Source organism: Stegodyphus dumicola, chromosome 1 (genome assembly GCF_044657685.1).
Source record: "Stegodyphus dumicola isolate Sdum_Otavi_A_Nest chromosome 1, ASM4465768v1".
Lineage (NCBI taxonomy): Eukaryota > Metazoa > Arthropoda > Arachnida > Araneae > Eresidae > Stegodyphus > Stegodyphus dumicola.
The window spans coordinates 79,552,258-79,580,020 of record NC_140768.1 but is presented as its reverse complement, the minus strand read 5'-3'; the positions used below and the strand labels follow the sequence as shown (position 1 = coordinate 79,580,020).

The 27,763-nt window shown below is 34.2% G+C and overlaps 1 protein-coding gene across 1 annotated transcript in view; it reads left to right on the top strand.

The window, feature by feature from the left end:
• Window positions 1-3,454: 3,454 nt before the first annotated feature.
• Window positions 3,455-27,763, top strand: part of LOC118184270 (uncharacterized) — a 45,509-nt gene continuing 21,200 nt past the window's right edge. Inside the window, exons 1-3 of the mRNA XM_035353920.2 lie at window positions 3,455-3,568; window positions 13,972-14,080; window positions 17,025-17,164. Coding sequence (XP_035209811.1) covers window positions 3,511-3,568; window positions 13,972-14,080; window positions 17,025-17,164 — 307 coding nt within the window. The 5' untranslated portion in view covers window positions 3,455-3,510. The remainder of the gene's footprint in view (window positions 3,569-13,971; window positions 14,081-17,024; window positions 17,165-27,763) is intronic.

Genomic DNA, 27,763 nt, shown 5'->3' with positions numbered 1-27,763 from the left:
TCAAATTATGCCTATATATAAAGTTTTGCAATTTCTAGTGAGACATTTATGGAGAAATAAAAAAAATTATCTTGGCGTATATTTTGAGTTTACTCCAAGAATGGAGAACTTCTTAATTTATAGCAACATTTTTTCTTTAACATTTTTTCTTTGTGCCCGAGCGGGAAAAATGTCATCGTTCATACTTTCAAATAACTTTAACAAAGTGCGCAAACCACATTTTCGTTATTATCGCTTTTAATAAATACACCAAATTTCAAAATGTAAATTCACATATATTTTAGGAAATTTTGAATGAAAGACTGAAGTTTTGCAGGTATGCTTAGAAATACATCTACTTTAAGATGATGGCAAAAAATTTATAGGTTATAATTCAAAATGTTTTTCGAAAAATTTATAAGAATTAATTAAAAATATAAGTTTTAAAAATAAATCATAAAAAATTGGTGAATTTTATTTGGGATGAACCTAAATTTCGAAATATGAAAGGAAGAATCAAACAAGTGTAATAAAAAAGAGATATTAATAAATATATATCAAATTCAATTTACATTGAGCAGCTAAAATTTTTAGAGCTAATTTTTTAAAATCTGCTCTTGCAATTTTTACAAAACTTGGCAGTTTGGCATAATTTGAGTCGTAGAATGGAAATATGGAAACAAATTGGCATGTCGTTTTAGAAAAAGTCCGAATTTGTGTCAAAATACCTGTATTAGAACAATGGTATATATATATATAAATCTAATTCTTTTCGTAAATCGTGCTTTCAAGACATGAAAAACGCAAGTTGAATTTTGTCAATCAACCCAATAGAACGGGACGCATATTTCACAAGTGCACATCAGCGTAGCCACTGAGGGAGGGGTTTCGAAAATGAACCAATGAGCTGCTATTGTTCTTGTGACGCTAAATCGTCGGTGCATGTGAGCGTATGTTGTTTACGTTTTAATTTGCATTCGTTTCGCAGTTATAAATATATGGCGTATTATTAGAAAATCTCGTAGTGGTTTTGTTTTCTGAGTTTGATTAATCGCTGACATTTCACTTTCGCGATTTTTATCGCGCATTAATATTAGGATTAATGTTCACGGCATATTATGTGGATTAAGAGAATTCAAGTGTATATATTTTTTAATTCAGCTGAGAATGACTGAAAGTGTTACAATGAATCTAGTGTTTCTTCAGTACTTGCATTTTTTTGATTTTAAAGTGTAAGATTCAGAATACATATAATCTGATTATATCCACTGTTAACATTAAAAAATTATATGTGAATAAATTGAATGTACTCGTTGTGAATACGATAAATTCACTCTGTTTGATGAATATTTCTTGTGTAGACAGTACATTTAAGAGTGAGCAGTTATTAAATGCGAAATTTAACACACTAAATGTATACGAATGCAAATTAGTAAAGTTCCCTTTGAATAAAATTCTGCATTGGTTATTATTATAGAACATCTTTTTCATATAGACTGCAATAAAAAGTGCTGACTTCTATTTACATATATAATTGGTGTAAATATTTTTCTCATACGCATAGTTTTATGTAAAGATCGCATTTGGGCTCAGATGTTTATCACATATTTCTTTCTTCATCTTATTTACCACTTACCAAATAATATTTCACATCGATATTTTTGCGAAGTATCCAACATGTGTTTGTATTTATTTCAACCAGGTAGTGAAATCTTCATAATTTCCTGTAATTGATTTAACTTCGCAATGAAAAGATTCAGAAGCAATCGACGATGCTTTAATTATTTTGAACAAAAAACTGCGTGGCAGAATATTTTCAACCATCTTATTTAAAGCACGCGAAACGTCATATGACATGACAGAAATATTACTGGATGCTCATTGGTCCATCTTAGAAGCCACTCCCTCGGTGGCTACACAGATGTACACTTGTGAAATATGCGAACGGGACATATAGAACTGTCCCCCTTTTTTTTCGTAATGCACATTACTAAAAGAAATGGAATGCTTGCCTGGCGCTGTTTAGCATCTAGATTCACTTAAATTCACAAACAGGTGACTCTGTAAATGAATATTTATTGAAACAGCTGAGCAAAGATTGTGAATTTAAGTCTGTTACTGCAGAAGAATATAAAAATGAGTATATTAGAAATGCATTCACCCGAGGTTTGAAGAAACCGCGCATTCGAGAACGGTTATTAGAAATTGCCAGTATTTCATTAAAAAAAGCTTATGATCAAAGATAAAGCATTAGAACTTGCTGAACATCATTCTGAATCGTATTTGACATCTTCCTCAGCACCGGTAGCTGCAGTTGAACAATGTGAAAGCAAAAGTGACGATAATGAACAGTTTGCAGTAGTTGCTCTTATTCGTTCCAGATTCGTTTCTTTTCTGGAAGAGACCTTCGTTTACGAAGTGTTTGCTCAGCTAAGGATGCAATATATCGAGGAGGATGTGAATAAAAGGGCCATTACAAAAGGTCTGCAAGTCCAAACTTGTACGCAGTACTACTAATTCCACAGCGGCAGTTTATACACTAGCATCAGCTTCGATGCTTTCTCACTGTCTTGAAATGTCAGTAACTAAAATCCTAGTAAATGGGGTTCAGCTGAATGCTAATTAATACTAGTAGTTTACTCAGTTTCATAAATCAGTGTTTTGAGAAAAGTTGTCTACTTCAAGTAAAACCATATTTTGGTAGAATAACCATGGCTAGCTCTTCTCTAAGCTCAGATATTACATGCTGTAGAATCCTTGCGTCCGAAAAGGCAGAAACGTTAACCTTCTTATCTGTCAGACTGTGTAACTTATTAATAATCTCTGGGAGAAGTGGATGTGGTACATTATTTAGTATTATTGACGGCACTAAAATTATATTACATAGAATGGCAATAGTTATTCTTTGTTTAAATGTTATTCTCACAATGTAGCATTTGATGTTCTGTTTTATGTGTAGTTTTAGTTGATTAAAGCTTCGTTTAGTTTCTTAGAGGAAGTTATTTACTATATTTACAATACTTACTATAAAACAAAATTTTACGTCAAGCTTATCTGAAAATGGAAACATATATGATTATTTCATCATAGCCTGAGAACTATTATGTATCAGCTTTGTAGAACAATCAATTTCAAGTATATTCCAGTGCTCCATTAAATGCTTTATAATAAGTTAAGTGTGAGTGTTTTAAATGAAATGTGGCTCTATCTAATTGTCTTATGAATATGTTATACAAGATAACCTTCACATGATGAGTATAGTGTCGCAATTTAATGGGATCTCAGATGATCTATTTTCAATATTATTTAAAAATTGAATCAGGATTCGAGTTATATAAGCATTTGACCTTTCAAACTAACTACTCTTGCATCCGTTATTTGGCATATTGCTTCCTACGAGTTCCTAATTGCTTTTTACTGAACGGATGTGTTCATAAACATGGATAACAGCTGTATCCTCTTTTATAAGCAGTCTCATTCATTATCATTCATTATCGTCACTGTGTTGTAACCTAGCTATTACAGCTTGAAATGTTTAATGTCGAAATGCGGTTCCTTATTTTCATCTCTTCATTGGTCTTTTTATCAGGTAAGTAATTAATTTTACGTTAAAGTTGTAGTTTGACATTTGATGAAGGATTTATCAGATTAGAAATTCGCCAGAAATTTTTTTGTAGGATTTTGATTCTTTTTAATTAAAAAGAGACAAAGAAAAAAATTGAAATAATGAATCACTGCAAAGAGTATGCACTTCAAAGATGTGTTTAAAAAAGGAAATGACATTATTTTCTTTTTTGCAAAATATTATAAATTACTGCCGCAGTAGCTATTTGGGATTTAATAATTCTTATACCACTTCATTGTGTTTATGAATTTCTTCTGTCACCTAAAAATTAGAAGTTTGCTATAGGTATTTCTACATTTTGAGTAAAATTTATTTCCTTTTCCCAAAAAGTTACTTACATACAAAACTTAGGTAAAATGAAACTGTTTAGTTAAAATACTAAAATCCTTTTGTTTTTAAAATTTCATTTCACATTATTTCTATAACAGGGTAATGCATCAGCTAGATTTCTTAAAAAGGTACACCATACTAAAAGAAAACTGAATTTGCTTACCTTTCAGTATACTGTATTTAATTTCATGTTTTGGGTAAATTTGTTGCATAAATACATTTATGTTTGAGTAACTTTAACAAAAGTAGGTTTTGCAAAGTAAGAAAAGCGTATATATCTCTTTTGAGTTTTGCGTCAATACAAATTAAATTTTTGGTTCATGTTTCTTTGGAAAAAATTCTCTACTTACATTTAATAATTATGTTAGCCAGTAATCTTAATTTTTAAATTTAAGCATCACTCTTTTTAAATGACCAATAAATTGCTATGACACCATATTTACAATGAGATTAGTTTTAGAGTTTACGATAAAATTCAGAATAACACACAAACTGAAGATTTAAAAATTATTCTGTATAGGTTCACAATATCCAAATTCTTTGAATTAGGCAGGATGGACATGCTATTAAAGCAAAGAAATAAAGGCCTCTATTTAATATATTGGAGGTTTTATAAAAAAAATTTTAACCTAAAATAGTACTTGTGGAAAAAAAACTTTGAAATAAACTTAGAAGAAAATAATTAAAAACCTTTACAATAACCAGGAAAGGAAAATGTTATTGCCATAAAAACTTATATTAAAAAATATGATATAATTTTATATAACATGGAAAAAATTACGGAATACCAGGTTTATAAAAGTAGCAAATCATTGAAATATCAGTCTGAATTAAATGTTTTCTGATTAGAAAGCTATGTTTAGAAAGTTATGTAGAAGATCAATTGATTAAAAAGAGGATTCCTGATTAGAAGAATGCTTAGTACGATTTTCTTTAACTACTACTCTCAAAAACATATTTTCCACACAAACCTTTTTCAGTACTCATTTTTGCAATATTATGTGAAAATACTATAATACAATGAAATGTATCGAAGGTTTGGTATCTCGAAGTTCAAAGAATCGTTCAGAATAAAGTAACTTTGTTTATAAATTTTATATGGCCCCCATGTCTCTATTCTTTGGTTCCGTCATAACGAATTCCAGAAATCTCTATAATATGTTGGATGCAGTTTTTCAGTTCTAAGGTGGGCTCACACTTGAACAAAAACATTTGAATCATTTTCAACTTCCTCAGATGCCCAAGATTCTTAAGATAAATTGGCATCGACGAAGGCTTAAAACTCAGCAATATTTCATTCAGTTTTCTATGAGGGATAAACTTAAAAACGAACTAATTTTTGGAACATCTCCTTTACTAAAACCCAATTTTCCTACTGAAGTCTTACTTTGCGATTGGATCTTTGTATGCGTATTTTGAAATTGTACTACTGTCCAGGAATTTTACTTTCCATATTGATAGATTACTAGAAGTCTGTTGGAACAAATAAAAGCATGGATGTAAATACTGAAAATACTTTCGTATGACGATATCCTTAGCAAGAATACACTGAAAATATTCCATATCCACTTTATTTACAACTTACAAAGTGCTTATAAAATTTATTATAAAATACTGATGTCCTTTAATAACTCCTTAAGAATTTGAAACGCAAAGTGGAATTTTTCCAAAATAAGGTTTTTTTTTATTATTATTATAATAAATTTAAAAAAAACACCTCCAAAAATGATCTGTTACGTTACACTGGGCAACTGATAAATAAGATCATTCGCGAATTCTTAGGTTAAAACTTTGAAGAAATTTTTGGAATTTCTCAGATTTTAGTAATCTTATAATAAATTATCAGCCACGAAAGCTTACAACTCAGCAAGGTTTCTTTTCAGTTTCTCATGAGTAAGAAATTGAATTATCCCTTAATACTGCCCTGTGAGTCTACTGAAATTCGAAGTATTGCTTTTGTGACTGGATCTTTGTCAGCCTATTTTAAAATCGGACTGCATTACCGGTGGAAATGACTGAAGAACAATATCGAAATAATGAATGGTGCATATTTATACAGATGACTTCTAAACTTGATAAGGAGAATAGAGCCTATGCTGGTAATTTCAGTTCTCTTTTCAGATTTAATATTAATTACTGCTTGATTTTTAGAGCACGGCCATTGATAGAGAAATAGAGGCCATTCAGACAACACTTTTGACTCTAAAGCATAGACTCCCAGATTTCTTAACCCTTTGAACACGGGATTCGCGAATAACTCTTTCACATTTTGTTCTAAATATATGCGGGATTTTCTTATCACGTCAATAGAAACTGGAATATGAACTACAATCAGTTTCGCAGGAAGAAAATATGTGCAATCATTTTACACGTTTAGAAATTTTGTACCCGCCGTTTAGACGTTTAAATTCTATTAATCTTTCAGTTTCGTTCGTTGTATTACAAACCATGGCCAATCAAAATAAACCACCTTGCGTTATGGTTTGATGGAATCTAATGACTTTTGGTTAGGGTTCACGTCCAGCAAAAGGCACAGAAGTTTGTAACTGTAATGATTGATTTAGTTTATTTAATTATGGCAAAGCACTTTATGGCTATCCGCATAAGGTAAATGTTGCCTTCCCCTTATGGAATGTGGAGGACATTCTAAGGAAAATTTTCGTATCCACATTGAACATGCAGCCAACTCATTAGTCTGGAACTGAACTTAGGTCGGACTAATTTATCCATTACTTCAAGGACTTTTACATCTTTATTCCTCTACTATGCTCGAAAAAATTCGAAAAATTAAAAACATGTTGCTACACTGGGATAGGTTTCCAACGGGGTGCCTATCAAACTGAACGTTAGGTTCACCGAGGGAGGTCGGACTACCAGTGTTCAGCGACTTCACCGCTCGGTCGCTGGCGGGCCTGAAACTATAATAAGCGTCTTGGCAAAAGATTAGTGGTAAAGGAAAAAGAGTGTTTAAAATTTCCCGGAGTCGAAGATATTTCTGACTATATGGAAAGTTCCTTTTTGGAATTTTACTTACTGTCTACAAAATTTTCAAAACACAGGGAATTTTAGTTCCGAAAACTAAAATTTCCTTTGATCATTTTTCCTCTTTGATTTTGATTATCTTTGATTTCTCTTTGACTGATTTGATTTTTAAACACGAGATACAATATGTATACAAAATACTGATCAGATCTGGCTTTTTATACCAGTCAAGAAATCTAGTTAGTAAATAATATTCTCACCGATGCGTGATTCATAAAATTTACTTTCTGTTTATTGATTTTTCGAAACTTTAATTGCATTTTTACCACAAATTCGTAATAAATAATACAGACTCAATGGGAATATAAATTCACAACTTCTGAATTTCAGCTGCAAATCATTCAACGAACCCAGACAGAAGCTCATTGAATAGTTAACAGAAATTCAAATTTAGCTGATTAAATTAACTTTCAACAAACTCCTGACACCATATTGTTACGAATATTGTACATAGATAGGTTATTTTAGTGTAATTATATGTGAAATTGTTGTATTTTTTCACATAATGTAACATGAAAAGTCTCTAGACTTTAGACTAGAAATACCGAAAAAATAAGAAATCAGGGGCAAGTCCATTTAACATTGAGTAAATGAGTACATCGGTGATATGGCGAGAAATCACAAAAAGTAGTCAAACTTAGCGACCATAGGCGGCATTTTGGTCCAATCCCTGTATCACAGTAGCAGGTACCATAATTGAATAAATGTTCTTTCCCCCAGTGGCGGGCACTAGCCATTTTCGTCTTTCACCGCTACTAAGGCCAGAAGTAGTAGCCATTTTATTATGGAGGCACATAATAGGCGCTCACCGTCACCTCCCATGAGAGGACACACAATTCATGCTTTCTCTGGGATTCGAACCCGGGCCCTTAGGTATCGCAGTCGGCTTCCCTAACCGCTGTACGTTTAGGCGGCAATTGAATAAATGGAATTGATCACTATATTAGCTCTAATCGTAATTCGACGTTGCCTTCCAGTAATTTTGAGAAGCAGAAAGTGACAGCAATATTTCGGCGACCGGGTGAATACTATGTAAGGCCGGAGAGAGCACCTGCTCTCTGGGTTTTTGTTGTTTTTGTTAGCTTAACTTGAGTTAGGAGGACTGAGATATCTCCACGTAGCTTTATCTTTAGCTGCGTTTTTCATCGTGTTGAACCTTCATAATAGTTTGAAGTGCAGCTACTCATTTTACTCTGTGATATTGTGAAGAATTGAAAGAACTGTCTTTGTGAAAAGTTCCAGATCTCTGAAGTGTTTAAATGACAAAATAAAGTTTATCAACCGATCACTGGATCTGTGTCCATAATATCTATTGCGAACCCGCACGCACGCGAAACATTTTGATGACAGTAGTGAGCCTGAATGCCAGTGACAAGAACGGTGGATGAACAATTAATACTGTTATTAGCAACCGTTTTTGCGTTCAAAGAAGAGATGAAACTGTGCAATCGTTAAAAAAGAGATGAAAGCTGTTGAATCGTTAAAAAAGAGATGGAAGCTGTTCAGTCATTAAAAAAGAGATATAAGCTGCTCAAGTAAAGATGGAAGGTGGTCAAATATCTGTTAAAAAAGAGATGAAAGCTCTTCAAGTATTTGTTAAAAAGAAATGAAAGTTCTACAAGAAAGAATTGAAGCATGTCAATAGAAAATGAAAAGAGAAATTTTCTGGATATAGAAAACAAATTCGAGGCTATGACAGGCAGAATAAACATGGTTGGAAATAGAATTGGAGAAACTGAAAAAAGAGTTTTTTTCCGTCAAAGAACAAATCGAAGACAGAGTTTCTGCCATTGTCAAAGAATGTGAAAATTTAAAAAAGTGCGTTGCGACAGCAAGAAGCAATTCCGGGGCTTTTTAAATTTTTACCCATGCCTTCTCGTCCCTCTCCAAAGCTATCCACATATGACGGAAAGACCTCTTGGCAAGTGTATAAGACACATTTTTCTATAGTAACGGAAGCTAATGGATGGGATTCGATAGCTAAGGCTTATCATCTCGCTGCTTCTCTGAGAGCAGATGCAACGGATATTCTTTGAACTCTTCTCGAAAACCAGAGGCTAGACTTCGAAGCTAAATTTGGCGCGTTGGAGCTGGGGTTTTTGGAGAAGTGTTTAAAATATTTTAGCAGGCTTCAATTAAAATCCCGCCAAGAGAAGCCCACAGAAGCACTCTCGGAACTTGCCATAGATGTTGAAAGCCTGTCTCATGTCGCTTTATTGAAGTGCCTGAAAGAAACAAAGGAAATCCTCTCCCTGCAGTACTTCATCGACGGCATCTGGGATCCTGAAATACAGAAAAATCTGCGAATGGCGGATGTCAAATATTTGAAAAGCACTCTAGTGTACGCCATGAAATTTGTGGCAGCCCAGGAAACAACTCGTAGAGACCCCCACCCAATCAAAGCTGCTGAATTCCAACAGCCAGTGGATCAAATCAATACTCGTGTGGACGATTTAACCAGTCAAATCAATGCCTTGAAACGTAATAAAAGTGACATAAAACCTGCCATAAAATGCTGGAACTGCGATGCTGAAAGAGACGTATGAAGAAACTGCAGAGCACCCCAAAAAACAGAAGTTAAGACAACGCAGGAAACACATTAGTGGCCAACTCGCGCAGCTGAGTTCGAAAGATAAATGAGAATACCCATTTTAAATCACTTCAGATTTCTGCAGTGAATTGCGGCAGTAATGGACACTTCATCATGGGTCATATCAATGGAGTTCACTGCAATATGACCATCAACACAGGAGCCAATGTTACTATCATTCGGAATTTTTAGCGCCACTGTTTAAAAATAAACTCTTTTGGACGCCAACATACCTTACCCTCCAGACTTCGTCTGGTAATTAAATCGAAATTTATGGGAAGTTAAACGTAAAAATCACGTTTGGAAGTGCCGTCTACCATCATACAGAATATGTGGCAGATATTACACATCCTTTTATACTCGGAATGGACGTTACGGAGAAATATAACTTTTTCATGAACTTTAAAAATAACGAACTGCATTCAGCTTCTGAGGACACAAAGATCCGCCATCGAAAGGGAAAGCCGATACCTTGTCGATACCTAGAAAGCCGATACCTTGTCTGGAAGACCTTACTTAGATAGCAGCACATATCGTTCCATCGTTCCAGGCTCGAAAAGAAACACGAGCTACTTAGTCAGGTTACAACTTCAACATCGATCGATCGAGAAACATGGAGCGATGAAGAAGTCAGGAAAGAATAGTTGGAAGACGGCGACATTAAAACCGCAACTGATTTAATGGAGTCTTCAAGTAAGAAGCACACCTGGCAGGACATTTCGATCTACGAAGTCCTACGACAAAATAATATCGGGCTCTTTGGGACTCGTTCCATATGCGAAACGGTGTCTTGTACCGGAAGCTCTAATAGGATGATCGAAAGTCATTCCGATAATAGCTGACACTTCGAAGATCCCAGATTCCGTACGTCCTTAAAGACATACATTAGCCGCTCTACTTCGGAATCCACTTCGGAATAATGAAGATTTGCAGAGAGTTCGAAAATGCTTCTATTGGAGTATTGTAGGGGTTGACTTGCAAAAGTGGCGCCAATCTTGCGATGCTTTTGCGGGTCGTAAAGGACTGAAAAAACGCAGACATGGAAGCTACAACGTTACAATGTAGGAGCGCCTTTTGAACGTATCGACTTTGACATCCTAGGATCTATGCCATGAACTCCCAAGCAACAAATACATCCTCGTTATCACTGATCACTTTACCAAGTAATGTGAAGTTTATCTCATCCCCGATCAAGAGGCTGTCACGATAGCAGATATAAATAATACAGCATTGGATTTCCAGATTCGGAGCGCCTCTTCAATTGCATTTCGATCTAGGAAGAAATTCTACCTCTCCTATAATTAAAGAATGCTGCAAGCTATTCGGCATCGACAAAGCTCAAACGACACCTTTAATCTCCAGTCTGACGGCATGGTAAGAGGTTTAATTAAACTATCCATAATAACCTCTCGTTTGTGGTTTCCAGAAACCAACAGGCCTGGAACAAGAAGTTACCTCTATTTTTACTGGCTTATCGCAACGCTGTCCACCAGACTACCGGCTATTGCCCATCTCAGATGATTTTCGGTATTGACCTTCGTTGACAAGGCAGCTTATGATTTCTTTTTTGGTTACCCTCCAGGTGCGCCTTCATAGCCTGAGGAGTTCAGCCAAGATCTTCAGGCACGGTTTGACATGAAGCACAGTTCTGCAGAGAGCGAGACAACTTGACGACGGAAAAGATGAAAACCAGATACGGCGCGAGAGCTATAGGGCATCGATTTCAACGAAGATTACAAGTTGTGGTTATGGAATCCGATACGAAGGAAAGGATTCTGTCCTAAATTACAGTCACATTGGGATGGTCTTTACACAGTCCTAAACACGCTAGACGACGTCGTTATTCGGATCCATATGTCGCCGAATTCTAAGCCTTAAGCCTTCATTACGACAGGTTAGCCTTTTATTATGGGCATAGTACGTACCATAATGTACATAATGTAAATAGCATAAGACCATGGTTATATTTGTGGGTTCACGCACTCAGTTATTGATTTAGTGTTTGGTTATGTTATTTACTCAAATTATTGTTTTAGTATTACGTTTATTTGCCTTAGTTATACGTATGGCTTCTTGTCGAGTTCTTGGAAAGGGTGCAGTATTCCGAATATTGTACATAGATAGAGGATTTCAGTGCAATTATATGTAAAATGTTTGCATTTTTCTGCGTAATGTAACATGAAAAATCCAGAGAGAAAAGTTATGCCAGAAAAGTAAGAAAGCAGAGTCAAGTCCATTTAACAGAGTAAATGACTATCTAGGTAATTTGGCAAGATATCGCCAAGCTGGCAACGGTTTTAACGACTAATTTTTGTCGCAAATTTGGCGAGAAATAGCCAAAAGTCTTTAAACTTGGCGATTATTTGGCTACATTTCGATCCGTTCCCTGTATTACCATAGTACTTGGCGATGAAGAACAGGGCCATCTGACTAGTGATGACACGCCCGTATCTGAGCCAAGTTCCGTGATGATGACGCGAGTGGTCTAGAACCTTTATGTTGAGCCCTAAGTCTGATCGGACGTGAGTTTCACTTGTGGCTCACGTTAATTTTAGGTGGTAGGCTAAAATCGTGCAGCTATTCCACTGAAAGAACACGTCTTCCAAGGGAAATCAGAGGGTTACTATTTATGGCTCGTCATTTTAATGACGTAATAGCCGTCTCCGAGAATCGCTGAGCGTTTTTATACGTCTCTTCCGAGATAGAGATATTATGGTCTTGGACACATCATAAATAAAAGCTCGCATGAGTTCTACGCGTTAGGACGCGTAGTATCCGAAGGGATAACCGCAAAGATTGCTCCCCAGAGGCGCTCGTTTGGCCCGTTCTTCATTAATAAGTACGGTGTCTTTTGAGTCAGTGGCATTAGCTATATACTCGGCCACGGATCTGTCGGGCCCCCAGCCTCGCGGCTGTGCGCTCGTGACGGTAGTAGTAAATACCACCTAGACTACACCGCAAATCCCTAATAAACAAGTAATTTTGCATAATGGGGGTGTAATTCTAGTCCTAGTTGTATCACCATAGTAGGTACTGTATAGTAGGTACTGTAATTCGACCCTCATGTTGCCTTCGAGTATTTCCTTGAAGCAAAAAGTACTAGAAATATCTCGGCGCCCGTGTAGAATTATATAAAGGCGGTGTGAGTATCTGCTCTCTGAGTTGTTGTTTTTAGCTGTTAGCCCAACATGAGTTCGGAGTATTGAGATATCACCTCATAGCTTTCTCTGTACATGCGCATTGCATTGCACTGTGTTTAACGTCTTTGTAGTCTGAAGTGTATTTACTGATTGTACTCTGTGATACTTCGAGCACCTATATGGAAATTTGCAGAACTCTGAAATGTTGATTTTGATAAAAGGCATTTTATCAATCTATCATAGATGCTGTGAGCATTCAATCTATTACGAATCCGCAAGCAAGCAATAAGATGCTCTGTCGTCATGAAAGAAAGCTAAGGTTTTAGTTTGATTTATTTGATTATGTCAAAGCGCGCTAGGATTGTCTGCGAAGGACATCGATGCCTTCGTGGAGGAATTTCTAAGAGAAACTGGCTCACATTCACGTTGCACATGGGAAAAACCACGAAAACGCCTATGCAACCAGCACTTTCGCCTGGATTTGAACAAAGGTTGAGCTCCCAAAATTCAGCGATTTTACCATTCGACCACTGGTAGGAATAAGGAAGGGGAGAGACAGGTTACAATTGTCGCATAGCAAATTGTTACTGTTCGGCTGCAGAAAATATGCTTTGGCGAATGGCTCGATTCTAAGGGAAGATTTCCTCTTTTTTAGATTGTATATAAGGGAACAACAACAAGAAAGTAAAAGAAGAGTAGGATGCTAATATTTTAGGAAAATATACTTTTAGACTGTTAAAAATTCATTACCTAAACGGTTTCGCAAAAATAGGTTTCGCAAAAAGTCACACCACTATGAACTTCTGTCATGTACAGGTACAGTACAACTTGTTACATCATCGAATCTACTAGGGATATTTATTCAATTACAACGTGCGTCTACATAGAATATCAAGTACGGCTAGTAAGCACAGAAAAATTAAATCATGATTCAAAATTTTGCTTTAGAAGGACACTAATACTGACAAAAAAACAACAAATGAGAACAAATCCAGTAATAAGAAAAAAAAGGATGAAAACTAACATATAATAAAATGCGGAAAAAATTAGAAAAGAAGCACAAATATTTCCATAAATTAAGCGAAAAAGCTTATTGAAAATTATCTTTTTTATTAAGCTTTTCTTCAAACTTAAATCAAATTTTGTTTCTTTAATACATAAAATATTGAGTCTTTTAACAAGTAATAATTTTCTATTAGGTATTAGGTGTATTAAGGTTTACATGATATCAATTGAAAGAATTTAACATAATTACACTTTTATAGGTCAATCTAACTCTCATTTTTGTGAGAAAAATGTCCAGAAAGCTTGTGGAATATCACCAATAGATTTCCATAAGTTCGTACTTCGTGAAGATTTTCTGGAATGGTGCGAGTAAGTATTTTTTATAATTAATAGAACATTTGTAGGGAGATCTCTGGATATAAGAAATGTATTGTACTATTCATTTTGACACTGAAGAGTTAGTTCACTGGAAAATCATTTATCAATTTAAGTCCTGTCCCATTGTAAGGATCTTAAGTTTTACTAACGTTTATTTTATTTTAAATCTTTACTATCACTTCTTATTTTCTACTTCCGGCCAGAATTATAAGTGGTAAGGTTTTTATGCAAAGTTTGTCTGGCGAACGCCAAGTATTTAAGTTGTGGCTTTTTGCCAAGCGAGAGAGGAGGAAGCAGTGAGTCAACGCAGGCCGCTTACCTTAGAAGTTACGCAGTTGCTGTTTGCCTTCCAGGCCAGAGGTTTTAATCCTCTTGATAAATTAAACGTATTGTAGTGTTCACAGTCTCTGTGCTACATACGCTGCCTGTTAGTATAAGGCCAATCTTCCACGTGTATTATTCTAAAGTTAAATTAGAGTTTAGTTTTATTTTTATACTTTTACGTTAGACCCCAAGTGGCGGGTCAGTGTATTCCGAAGTACGGAAGTTATTGTACATAGAGAAAAATAAAGGGTTTTGTATACCCTTCGTCTGTATCCTGTCTACTTACCACAATTAGTGAACATAGCTTTAGTAAGCTCTCTGTTCCGAGTCAGGTCCTTGTATGTTCCCGAAGAAGGTTAGAAGGAACATTGACCCTGATACCATGTTTAGTATTTATTGCACAACCTCAGGCTATATCGCTTATTCATTGTTCTCATTAACATTCTTAAGAGGAAGACTTATTCTAATTACTATAAAATTTTTGAAATACTTGAGTAGGGCGTTGCTTTGGACTTAGTTCGCTGCTCTTTGCTTAGGCAATCTATTCATTTCATATTTGCAAAATAAAAATATTAAATTATGTGGGAATATTTACATTCAAAAGTTCTAGAAATGCAATATAATACATGACAATAGTACGAGTTTTATAGCATTTACTCTAAGTACGTTGATAAAACTTGCATGTTTACTTACTTGATAATACAGAACTGAAATGAAAAATGTCAGTCATCTGACATTAAAAGCTAAAGATGGATTTTGAGAGATTTCTCAAAAAATTAATGACTTAGCTTGTAATTCAAAAACTGTTTTTTATTCTGAACATTGATATGTATATTAAAGTGCTTTTAAATAAAAGAGACTATAACGAGCTGCATCGTTATTAGTTTTGTCTGCATCCTAGATAAACTAAAATGCACTAGACTTCCGGTAATCAGGCTAATATTCGGGACAACTTCCACGGATAGTCCGACAGCAGTTTAATAAAATTCTAATTTTAAATTTTAAAAATGACAAAAGAAATAATTAATACTATTTAACAATTTACTTGTATTTTTAAGCCGTTTTATTTGGAGAATAAAATCATTCGGTTATATAAATTAAATCAATATTTAAAACAAGAACACACTTCAAAACAAAAATAACAACGTTCCTTTTTTTTATTACTCTTGTATTTCCCTTTAGCAGTTTATTATTAATATATAGTTTAACAATCCTTTATTTTCCCGATAATGTGCAGTTAAATTACGTACTGTTGCGAATAAAAATAATTTTTAATGTTCTTAATAGATATTGCCATATCATCTGCGATGATAAATCCAATGCAATAATCCAGTGCAGTGCTGTTATCCAACGTCATTAATACTACATATAGAACGTAATTATATTCAACGTCTTTGAATTTTCAGTGGAAATTTTGCTTTAGTCTGACGGTTTATGATAATAATTCTTTTCATAGCTCCAAAAATGCGAACTTTTTTAGAGTAAGCTCGGTGAATTCGCTGTCGATTAATTGGGAGTTCAAGCTGTATATCATTACTATCGTACCAAACAGCTCTTTTTTTCTACTTAGATAAAGTTAACTCTAGATAAAAATCAAAAGAACAAAATAAATTTACACTCAATCAAGAAAAGCTTTACTCAGCACTGAAAACAGCAATAGATCGAAACTTAAGACAGCGTTCCGACAGTTCGACACGTGAATGTCATGGATTAAACGCTGAAACTAAATCTACAAATAATCGTACGTCTAAAAAGTCCAGCCGAGCAATCGAATGAATGAATAAAAAAATCATAATGGATTTGAGTATCTTGAATATAGCAAAGCACGCTGCGATTAGCAGCCTATGGGAAAGGATGAATTTATGGAGAACATTATTAGAAAGAGCATTTTTTTTAGAAAATGATCAATATTTATGTTACGCAAGCAGAAAATAGAAAATTACAATGCTGTTTAAATGAGATCAGAATTTTACTATTGAAATATATAATTATTATAAGCTCATTCAGTCTTCTAATCAGTCCCATTTAGGTTGTAGGGATTTATATTTATTTAAACTAACAAGTTAAAGTTCAAACTTTCCTATAAGCCTTTATTCCCCTAATTGTTACTGCAAGAATAGCTAAATTTGGTAGCGCGCGTGACGGAATGCAAATTTCTATTTTGAAGAAAGTATTTAAAAGCCGAGTTTCGGTAGGAGTTATAGAGTTAGTCCATAACCGCCACCTCTGCGTAGATAGATTTGCTTATTGCTGGTTCCACTAGTTTCGAAGGACGAGATCTCGCTGAGCCCTGTAGATTATTTCTCTCACTTGTTAATATCTTCAAATTTTAGTTCCGTTACTTGATTTTCAGTTACCGCCCAAGCAGAGACGAAGTGTGTTAGCATCGAGTCGACGCATTGTAAAATTTAAGGAACTAATAAAGGGTGTACTTTAACCCTTTTCTTACATAGTTACTCCCGTCTTTCATACAAAAGTGCATCTGTTGGACTCTACAAGGTAAATCTACCTGTATATATTGTAATTGTTAATGAAATGTTACTTAAAATTTTTTTTTCTTTGAAACGTTTTGTGTAGAATTCCTTTTTAAAAGTTATTATTTTCGATTTAGATTATCTGAAGCATACGTCGAATGTTTGAGCGCATACAAAAATTCCTGTAATTCCGAAATATATCCAAATCCAGGAGAGTATGAAAAGGTGGTCAGTAGTATAAACGATATCTGCGACAATAACACTTTTATCCATAAAGGTGAGTCATATAATTTCTATTTTATTTCTATCGAAATTAATTATATAATACAGTACAAGAGTAGCTGAAGAAATATTTGTTCTAAATTTCATATCAGAAGGAAATTTTCTTTAAATTTCAGATTTCTTATTATTTTGTTAAAATGTTATATGCAATATAACCTGTAAAGATATGTGTCATAGGTTATCAGTAAAGCTTTGTGTTGCCTCTCTGAAAACCGTATGTTTTGCCACTCTCAATATATTTTTCTTTCGAACTTAATCACAAACTCTGCGGTTTAAAAGAAATGTGTTTGTCAGAGCCTGAATTAAAAAATGCTTTTATCTTCTGCGCGGCAGTGTGTTGTCGACCAGCAGTACTTAATATAGTATTTAACTTTTATTTCAAATACATTCTGTTATCAATTCACAAACTAAGCTGCTTAAAAACAGTAAACGCAGGTTCATTTCAGTTATTATTAATTACTAATTGGACTCGTGAAGGTACACTATATCATTATCTATAAAGATATAATAGAATGCTCGCTTGTTTGTTTGTGTGTGTGTGTAATTCATATAAATCTCTAGTTTCATTTCGATATTGATGAAATTCTACACACGTAACCTCAATACAAGTGAAAGGTCACTGTCTGCCTAAGATTTCGAAAAACTATTCCACACCATCCTCAATCAAGGAGATTATATAATAATGCTGCTCTCACTTCACTTATCTTAGGTTTATATCGCCGTCGTTGCATTCTCGTTATTACAGCATCAATGGTGTTGTTTTCATTTACTCTTTAGAATAGTGCTAAATTTTCCGAAATAGTATAGAATCCTTAAAGTAAATGGAGAACATTACTGAAGTGCGCTCTCTAACAGTTTTTCACGAATATTTCAAAAACGGTGAAGAAATCAACCAAACTGGATGGTGAATTTCTGAAAGCTCATGTCCGAAAACAGGCATAACTGACATAACAAAGACATTAAAAAAAAAGACATTTCTGAAAATAGATATAACCGTCATTAAAAAGGCACAGCAAAGCAAGTACTTACTAAAACTTCTTACTAAAACAACTACATGGCACTGTGTTAGTTCTACACAGTTCTACAGTGTTACTCGAGCTTGGCAAAAATTTGTGCAACTAACTAACACTAAAGCAAAATAAGAGAAAAAACACTAACCACCTAAGATTTCGAAAAAACCTACTCCTATTCATCCTAAATGACATCTATTCGCTTTGCGTAAAAACCCAGGCAACGTCGGGGACTGCAGGGAGTTTATATTAATAAATTCTTGCATCATAGATATTCTATTGTTTTCAGTTGTGGGTAATTGTATAAAAATGTTTTACGTACGAATTGCTTCAGATGCATTTCAAATAATGATTGTCATTTAAAAGCTTTTAAATGACGTAATTTTGCATATTATTAGAAGAGCTTTTTATGGCAAATTACAAAACAAAATGTGGTAAATTGTATATTTTTTAACTGTGGTAATTAGGTCAACTGTTAGAAAATGATTTTCTTTAAAAAAAAGATCTCTCAAAAGGGTTCTTTTAAAGTTTAATATAGTTTATAAGAATATCAATAGACATGGCCCAAGTGGAATAGCAAAACATTTTATAGGATATTACATGAATATACATTAAGACTAGCATGGGAATGTTATGCACCTTGTGTACATTTGAAAAGTGAAAAAAAATGTATATCGTATTTCTATAAAAATATCTCACTTTTTTAATTAGCTATATGATGAATTAAATGTATATTTATTTGACTGAACCATCATGAAAAATAAAAAAAAAATATTATATTAATAACAGCTTCTATTTTTTAAATAGTTTGGTTTATTCATTAATAGCCAATCAATAGCAATTCAAGTCTATTGCATTCGGAAAAATATAAGTATTTTATATTTTTCTGAATGGCAACAGACTTGAATGAAAAGTAAAACAAGACACTGAAGTAAAACGAAACAAAATCACGTTTTGAGACTGATATCCCTTTTGATTTTAAATTATTTTTAAAAAAATAATTTAAAATTCCCTATGTTGTGCTACATTTCTAACATTCATTCACCAAGATATGTATAGCCTTTTCTGAACGGGGGAAGAATTTGAATTATTTTCTCGAAAGTTCTGGGAGGTATTGATGAAATAGGTGCCATGTATTTGGCTACACAGCTCATGTTAAATCCTTTCTAAACTGAGATTTTTGAACTGTTAAAGCCCATTTACACTAACTTTGAGACCAAAAAATGCACCCCAACTTGATGTCTTTTAATTAAATTAGTTTCATACGCAGTCTAAAAAATTTAAATAATATTATCAGCTAGAATATTTATTTGTTTCATGTAATAAATACCCTATTCAATTTTATCTCAAAAAAGTGACTATTATTTTCTTTCCGTTTAATGTAGCCGTTGACATGGCGTGCATTTATTGTGCTCTCAGTTCCGCTAGTGTAAACGGGGCTTTACGCGATTAAACCTTTGCGGCACAGTGTGTCCGGTATGCATATTTCACAAGTGCACATCAGCGCAGCCACTAAGGGAGGGGTTTCGAAAATGGACCAATGAGCTGCTATTGCTCTTGGTGACGCTAAATCTTCGTGCATGTGAAATCGTGCGTATGTTGTTTACGTTTTAATTTGCATTTGTTTCGCAGTTATAAATATATGGCGTAATAAGTAGAAATCTTGCATAATAAGTAGAAATCTTGTAGTGCTTTCGTTTTCTGAGTTTAATTAATCGGTGACATTTCACTTTCAAGATTTTTATGACGCATTAATATTTGGATTGATGTTCACAGTCACGGCATATTATGTGGATTAAGAGAATTCAAGTGTATATTTTTTTAATTGAGATGAGAATGACTGAAAGGGTACAATGAATCTAGTGTTTTCTTATTTCAGTGCTTGCATTTTAAAAGTGGGAAGTTCAGAATATATATGATCTGATTATATTCATTGTTAAAATTAAAGTTATATGTGAATAAATTGAATATACTCGTTGTAAATAAGATAAATTCACTCTGCTTGATGAGTATTTCTTATGTAGACAGTACATGTGTAGCAGTTATTAAATGTGAAATTTAACACACTAAATGTATACGAATGCAAATGAGTAAATTTCCCTTTGAATAAAATTCTGCATTGGTTATTATTATAGACATTATTTTTCATATAGACTGCAATAAAAAGTGCTGACTTCTATTTGCATGTATAATTGGTGTAAATATTTTTCTGATACGCATAGTTTTATGCAAAGATTGCATTTGCGCTCAGGTGTTTATCACATATTTCTTTCTTTATCTTATTTACCACTTATTAAGTAATATTTCCCATCGATATTTTTGCGAAGTACAACATGTATTTGTATTCTTCATAATTGCCTATATTTGATCTAATTTCGCAATGAAAAGTTTCAGAAGCAATCGGCGATGCTTTAAACATTTTTTACAGAAAATTGCGTGGCAGAAAATTTTCAACCATCTTGCTTAAATCTTAAAGCACGGGAAAGGTCAGATGACATGACAGAAAGCTTACTGGATGCTCATTGGTCCATCCTAGAAGCCACTCCCTCGGTGGCTACACAGGTGTGCACTTGTGAAATATGCGTCCGGTATGGACACACGTAAAAATTTCCTTCTGTACGCACAGAAAAATTGAATGAAAAAAGATTTATAGGTTACTCTGAACCTTCTTTATTTATAGTAGACGGCAGCTCAACACAAACCAGTCCATATATCTTAGCCATGTTTAGTTTTTTAAGACCCTAATTTTTCAAAGAAATCTTCCAGATTTTTTAAGGTATAAAAGGAATCGTTTGAAAAGAAATTTCTATGTTATTTTTTGGCTGTATGATAATCTCCTTATTCTATATTAGTTTTAAATTTGTAGCTTGAAATCTTGCCTAATATCAAACGGCGAACCCTAGGTGTGCCCAGACCGGGCTCACCGATAATCTAGGACAACTGTATTCTTTGTTTCTCCGCATCTCATCGGTCAGTTCATTGACAACAATGCTCGTTTCAGCACTCTTTTCGAAGCTCTATTTAATCAGTGTGCCCTCTTCGGGCACCCACAGAAATAAACGATAATTGCTATCTTCACAAAATTGTACTTCTGTACTCCTCTAGCCTAATTAGACTGCCTGCCTTTTTTTTTATAAAAACTCCGACTTTAAAAGGTAGCCTGCCGAAAAGGGTTAAAAGGCTATTAGCTGTTCTCGAATTTATTGGTTGTGCGTTCGTGATGTTTAAAGTTTAGCTGAGAGTTAAATGACTTCTAGGTATTTATTGAATTCAAACCAAGATAATTACTAGTGCTTTCATATTAAATTTTATTCTTCAGTTTTAATGGTATCTGCGAAAGAGTATATTTTCATACATTTTACATTACTTTCTAAATGAAACGCTATTTTCATTCGACCATATTTAAAAATCATTTTATTTCGTAAGTAGTTGTTTCTCAAGATGATCAACAGTATCGAAAGACTTTTAGTTTACTTTTTAAAATTGCTTTGCTCCGATTTCTGCAAGACAATCTTCCATGTTCAGCCTCAACATTTATGACTTTCAAGGCTAAGAAGTTTTCTCCTTCAGTGTTTCCGAAGAGACATTTTAAGCAGTTGACACTTATTTGTCTTCTCCGCAAAGACGAAAACACCAAAAGTATTAAATGCTCAGGAGATCATCAGACTTTCCAAAACCTATCTTATATATTCCAGATCTTCTTCATTCAGGGAAAAGAAGGATATCACTCCCAATTGAAGATGCTCACCCCGGGCACAAAATGTTAAGACTGATGTTATCGTGAAGATTCGGAAACTCGCTAAGCATGTTTCTCAACTTCGAAGCTATCTTCATAAATTTATCAAATTAGTCAAGTTATATATGCCGTCCTTAAAATCTCAAACTATGCCTTCTTCATGTTGTTCGAGTTTCGATCTCATCTCGCGTGTTATTAATGGCTGATTATCAGAGAACACGAAGTTGCTCTGCTCATGATTTGTAAACTTGAACTTCAATTTCAGGGAAGGGAGGTCATACAAGACACTTTTGTTTTTCCTATTTTGCAAATTTCCAGTTCCTTTTGAATGTTTTACCTGCAAGCTCTTCACTGTCTTCAGTTTATACGAGTTTCGTTACTGCGGCAAGTAGCTGCCCACTTTCAGCCGTAGACTTATTAAGTCGCTTAGCAAATACGTATTGCATACTCGGTATACGTGCTCAGACCTCGATAGTTCAGTGACTGTGTGTGGCTAGGCTCTTCCAAGCAAAGACATTTAAAAAAATATTTTATTTAGTCTCAAGTTCAATTGTCCTATTTATAAGCACCTTAGTATCGTAACGTTTATTTAACTATTCTTTAAATAAAAATCAGAGTTATAGCATTTAATTATATAAAAATTATTAAGTAAGGAATCTGTTTGTATGTTCCTCAAATAGTAGAAAAACGGCGGCACCTACAGCCCCCAAATTTTTAACACACATAGTCGTCCGCCCGATTAAGAGAACATCAAAGAGCGAATTTTGAATTTCGAATTAGCTTTTTTCATTTATAGCCTATTTTGATGAATTTAGTGACATTCTGATTAATCAATCCGACGATTTAAAAGGCATTTGTGTTTCAAATTTAATAAAAAAATTCAGACATTTAAAAGAAATGCGATGCGACCCTGGAAGGAGTGGCATATTTAAGTTTCAATTTTAATCAGAAAGCTCGACAATTTAACGGAAGTGTATTGCCACTACCCAAAATAAAATATTTTCATCTCCCAAGCGCCATTTTTTTGCTGTTCCGAAAAGTGCAAAATCTTTAATTTTCCTTAAAATTTAATCTTTATGTTACTGATTGACAAACTAAGTGATCCAAAACAATAAACACAGAAACAATAACGTATTAACGCCCCCCCCCCGATTTATGGAGCAAATTGGTTGTGAAGCTATAATTTTATAGTACTTAAAATATAAAGCCGAAGAGAAAATTAAACGAATGTATTCTAGCCATTTCAGACCTCAGGCGTGGTCGAGTGGTTAAGACCATTGAATTCTAGTAATTCGACCCTGGTTCAAACCCAAGCAAATGAACTCGTTGCAGAGGAGATTTTATGGTTTTTCTCATAATGTGAATATGAGCTAATTTCCCTCAAAAACTTCTCGATGAAGTCATCCTTTCCTTTTAAGTATCCGTAGTTAGTTCTGATAGATCCTGATGATCTAGCTTTCAGCCATTTTATAAAATAAGCTAACAAATATGAAGACAGACCGAGTTGGAATATGGTTTGGTGTTCCATATCTGTTTTCTTATGTCAGCAGATCGTACGCTGTGTGAATATTTCCTTTGGTATTACGTCAGAAGGGACGTGATTTTACCACGTTTTCTTTTAAATCTATCTAGAAATTTGATTGTTAGTTCTGTGGAAGAGATAGTATTGAAGAAAAGGTGACAAGAATCTGATTACTATCCTTATAATAACTCGGATAACTGAAGGATGTAACGTAAAACATAAATAAGTAAAACTTGGATATTTTTCTTTTCATTTGGTAAATATTTAGTTTAAATAATTCCTATGTTGTCATTTCTGTTGATTCATCCAAACAGGATACAAATTTGAGTGCAGAGTATTTAAAATTTCACATTTGCTCAGTTTGGTTATAGTTCATATTTTTTTAGCCTTTTTTTTTACGGCTGTAGCAAGATAACCCTTGGCTTGAGTTCAATTTGACAGTTCGTCGTCCCGTCGGCTTGTTAGGAAAAGGAGTGGGAAATTAATGTACATTTTACTAGCTGCAGTTTTATATGCTGGAGACGGTGTCTTTTTATTAGATTATTGGGCTATGACAAAAGCATGAAGCTAGGGCATCTGCCTAAGAAGAAGGAAGTCTTCGTGAAGGGTTTTCTAAGAGAAGCTGGCTCTTGTTTACATTATCCATAGGGAAAATTACGAAAATCAAACGTGCAGCCAACCTGTTCGACTAGATCGAACCTGGGTCGAACTCTCGGTATTCAGCGATCTTAATCACTTGGCCATTGACAGAACATTAAGGCAGTATTTCTTGAGTCTCGTAAAGTTTTGAGTTACTTCTGTAGGAATCGAGCCTCAAAAGTGAAAACTAGCTGTCCATTTAAATTGATCTTGTAGTATATCCTTAGAAAATTTAATCAATCAATCAATTAGGAGTTAATTTAAAAGACGATTTATTAACACCTCACAACAACATACAGGAAAACTATCAAACTATACATAGAATAATATAAAATAACTTTTTTTAAAAGTTCAGAGTGTGAGTTTAAACAATCACATCTCACTTCTGCAGCTCGCGTGCTGAGTATTTTCTCTATATCGTCGGTAGAGCGTGTTGCTGACGATATTCATTTGTTACAATCTTGAATATCTTGGCAACACTATAAAAGAGGAAACCGCAGGACGGAATTATAAAACAGTGTTTGAGTGTATCGACAATTAATTGGCATTATTTGGCTAATGGTATTTTTTTAAACAAAAAGCTTACAGGCGATCAGACCTGGACAGATCTGGACAGACCTGAAGGAATTAAACCTGATACTTAGAACCAGTGGATGTGATTTCTGTTTATCATAATGTATCACCTTCGCACTTCTTATAGTTTGGTATGGTTTATTTGAATATGGCAAAGCATTCGAATAAGTTCTAAGAAGGCAAAGCAACTAACACTTTAAGTAATTTCGCTTTAAGCTCTTTAATATGGCAATATTTTGAAATAATTTATTTTATTACTAAATTTGTGTAATTCCATTGCTGTATTTTATTTATTTTTTTTTTTTTAATTTTTAACTCATTTACAAATCTAGCTTGAAAATTCGCCTAAACCTAGAAGCAATCTTCGAAAGAGCTGCAAGTTTAAGCCTAAGATGCAGTGATTGTTAAACCCTATCGCTTGATATAGACATTAACACTATAAATCTCAATTCACAATATTTTATAATTAAAAAAAGTCTCATAAATGTCGATGAATTATTCTACATAGTCTGCTTGTTAGAAGGCCGAGACTGTTTCTAAACAATTTCCTTTATTTCGCTGATACTCAGTGTGTCTTCATTTTATAGATAATAAGGGATATATCTCAGACCAAGTGAATTAAAAAAAAATAATCGGCTTCGAATTTAAAAATTAAAAAATTGTCTTCGAATTCGACTTTAAGGTTCTGATGTGGCCTTAACAAAATGAAAATAATAGCATCTGAAAGAGTACGCCTGGTATTAAATAAGATTACAGATTTATTTTGTTGAATTATAATCTGAAAAACTTAAGTAATAGAAGGGATTTTTATTTCATATCTAAATAAGAATAATTTCATAAGGAAAAGCATTCCGATTATAAAGATTTCCGATACACGTTTAGCCCCTCATCCAAATGTAACTGGAATTCAAACAAACATCCAAACTGAACTGGCATTTTTTAGATCTTCTTCATGATATTCCCCATGAACTTCTGGGGTCTGTTAAATGCTAGACACCCATTTAGAAAAATAAACTCTTTAATAAATCAAAATATATACATAGCGTAAATCTCAGCGATGAATATAATGTATACGCGAACTCGTAAAAACAGACGGAAAAAGTTCTCTTTTTGCAGTCAACACAGAGATGCGCGAGGAGAACTCGAGGTGCTGAAGAAATGTGAGGTAGGGGGGTAGACCCACACCATCTCACTTCCTGGAAAAAAAAAATGCGTTAAAAATCTGAAAAAGAGAGGGGAAAAAATATTAGTCTTGCAACAAATAGTTTGGGAAAGTGGACACGACGTCCTGAACGAGTTCGGTAATTCGTAACACTTTTTTTCAGGTGGCTGTTCGTTTACTGGATAGGCTGGTTGCTGTGATGAGGCCTTATCCACATCAGTTAAACTAGGAGGTTCAGATACATCGTCTGGGACTAACTACGCAGGCTTTACTCTGTTGATAGACAAAGTGATATCATGTCCCTTTTTAGATATGGTAAAGGTTTTGTCACCACGTCGAAGAAATTTGCACGGACCAGTGTAAGGTGTATGCAAGTTTTAGCGAAGTTCGTGACATCCTTTTTCGTTCAGGGCTAGTCAAATCGGTCACTAATTAACTTCAGTGTTGCTTTAGGTCCAGGATGGGAAAGATTATGCTGAAAAGACAAGTTTTCTATGACTGTCTGGAATAAAAAAAAGGATTTTAGCATGTGAAATGTTGCAATAGAGTTCTACAGAACTCTCAGGCATTTTTAACTTCTTTAATTTCAGAACTAGATTTTCTTAGGCTAAAAAGGATTGGAGTACAGTGTCACTCTCTTTTGCTTGCGACATAGATTTATAGTTAATAGCAATGACATTAGCAACCATTTCGATGCGAGAAAGAGCATCGGCTGGTCCATTTTCTGCACCACTCACATGGTGAATATCAGTAGTGAACTGAGCTACGAAAGTAAGTTGTTTCATTAATTTGTCGAGGTGAGAGCTTGTCATACTTTTGGAAAAATGCTTTTATGAGTGGCTCATAATCTGTAAATACTGTAAAGTTCGTTCCTTCAAGCAGATATCTGAAGTACTTGATAGCGGCAAATATTGCTAACAGCTCTCGGTCGTACGTACTATACTTTTGTTCCGTATCGCTCAATTGTTTGTAGAAAAGGGTGTGGGGCTACCTTCCCCTCCCACAGACTCCAAAATATTTAAACGTTTTTTAAAGCCCATCTTAAATATTAAGTTTTTGTATATATTGAGGCGGGATATCTGTTCGTTTATATCACTTTAACTAACCATTCCAGATAAAGAGAAAGAAACTGATGATTCATTATAAAAATTCCAAATAGACAGAACAATATATAGCTAAAAATAGTTAGAAGAACCTGGATATTGAGCAATTACTCCTTAGCATATGACAAGTATCGTAAGTTACCAATAGCTCTTACACGATAAATTCTATAACTCAGTTCAACTGATTCGCTCTTAGTCACAGGTATCTTTAGAACAGGAAGGGTAAAGTCACTAGCTCCTTTCGGAGCTCAGTAACAATTCACTCCCCAGCTTTAGGAGACGTTTTATAAAGAATTGCACTGGCATTTAAAAATATCGGGAAGAATCATAGAGTTTCGAAAATATGTTTAACCGAATCTTCTAGAAAATCATCATGCTGGCGAAAAATCTCCGAATATCGCTAACTTTGTCATAAAATTGTCCTTATTGCCCATCAGGAACGTATTTTCCCAAGCTTTCCTTGTGCTAGTTCTTATAATTTAAAGTTGATGGGCGCAGAACTAAAATATCTATAGTTCTGTATAAGAAATAAATACTTATATACAACACATGTGGCCTCAAATACAATTGAACACAAAATAAACTCTCGAGTTACTACAGCACAAAGTCCGAGATCCAGACGTCCAATATCCAGAATGATCTAAAATACGGACCTTCAAGCCACCAACAAAATTTTTTAGGAATTTTTTATGCTTTACGCATGCGCATTTGATTACCCTCCCCCCCCCATACGAAAGCATGTGGAGAATCCCGATTCTTAAATTCACTTCGGCGCTAAATAAAATACCTCTTTATTGTAGAAACAACAATTTTAGCATAAAATTGTTTGATCAATAATTTGGCTCTGTA